The 1,124-nt window shown below is 36.4% G+C and overlaps 1 protein-coding gene across 1 annotated transcript; it reads right to left on the bottom strand.

Moving 5' to 3' along the window:
* Positions 1 to 380: 380 nt before the first annotated feature.
* Positions 381 to 863, bottom strand: LOC103584668 (histone-binding protein RBBP4-like; the record flags this gene model as incomplete). The annotated part of the gene is made up of 3 exons (XM_008565583.1): positions 381 to 520; positions 609 to 666; positions 787 to 863. Coding segments are annotated over 3 exons (275 nt in total), but the record flags the coding sequence as incomplete, so codon positions are not given.
* Positions 864 to 1,124: the final 261 nt, after the last annotated feature.

Below are 1,124 nucleotides of genomic sequence, written 5' to 3'. Positions count from 1 at the left end.
GACACCGAGCGTTGCGATCCCATTACCGGTCACGAAAAAAGACAAAAAGGGGAAAAAAAAAAATCTGGTAAGTGAACTAGACATAGAGGTGAAAAGACGAGGCGAGTAGTTTTCAAGTTTTAGCTGGGGAAACACCGAAGCCATTCAGAAAACAAGAAAGTTAAGAGGAGGAAAGAGGAATTAGTAGTAGTAGTAGACAGGAAGTTTTGTTTAGCTGAGTTTAAAATACCAGTGGGACAATCCAAAAAAGAGGAGGCAGTTGAAAATGCTAATGTGCAGATGAACACTAAAGTCACATCTGGGAGTAAACTGAACAGAGATGGCAGTTGTATTCATAAAGCATTTAAATATGAAATGAAGCTATGTCTCATTTATCTAACCTTCCCCAAACAAATGACCAAACACTTACCATTTGCCACACTTGCATGATATTGTCTTCTGATACAGAACAAATCACCCAAGGTTCATTGGGATTCCAGGAGAAATCAGATATCTTGGCAGTGTGACCACCATGAATAAACTGAAAGGAAGAAAACAAAGATATGAAATGCACACAGAGGACATTAAATTACAGACTACTTCAATACTGTTCAATGCTTGTAACATACCAACAACTCTGGTGGCCCATCTTCTGCATCTTCCGGGGATTGTTCCTCTCCAATTTTACTAGCACGAAAACATAATTTAAAAGTTATAACAGATTTACCCTGATTAGCTACCTTTGAAAAGTGTAAAAAAATGTAAAGAAGATAACTCCATGGAAAAAGTAACTAATACAAGACTCACCTTAAATCCCAGACATTCAGTCTGCGATCAGTACCACTGGAAGCCAAAATAGTCTCATTGTGAGGTGACCACTGAACCTACACACAAGAACGAACGAAAAAGAAAACCATGAATTAGGAAATCGAGGAAAAAAAATACCCAAAAGTATATTTAATAGTTTAAAAAGGGAAAGTTAAAGTATTATAGACACTACAGTTAAAACTGACAGCTAAATAATTTCTTTTATGAAAACAACCCATTACTAGACTTAGGATATATGCTTTTGTTCCATTTCACCTTATATATATATATTTTTTTCCTTTTTGTCTTTTTTCGTGTCCGGCAACGGATCGCAACCC

Source organism: Galeopterus variegatus, unplaced genomic scaffold (genome assembly GCF_000696425.1).
Source record: "Galeopterus variegatus unplaced genomic scaffold, G_variegatus-3.0.2 Scaffold77432, whole genome shotgun sequence".
Taxonomy (NCBI): domain Eukaryota; kingdom Metazoa; phylum Chordata; class Mammalia; order Dermoptera; family Cynocephalidae; genus Galeopterus; species Galeopterus variegatus.
The sequence above is the reverse complement of the archived record's forward strand: the minus strand, read 5'-3'. Positions and strand labels throughout refer to the sequence as shown.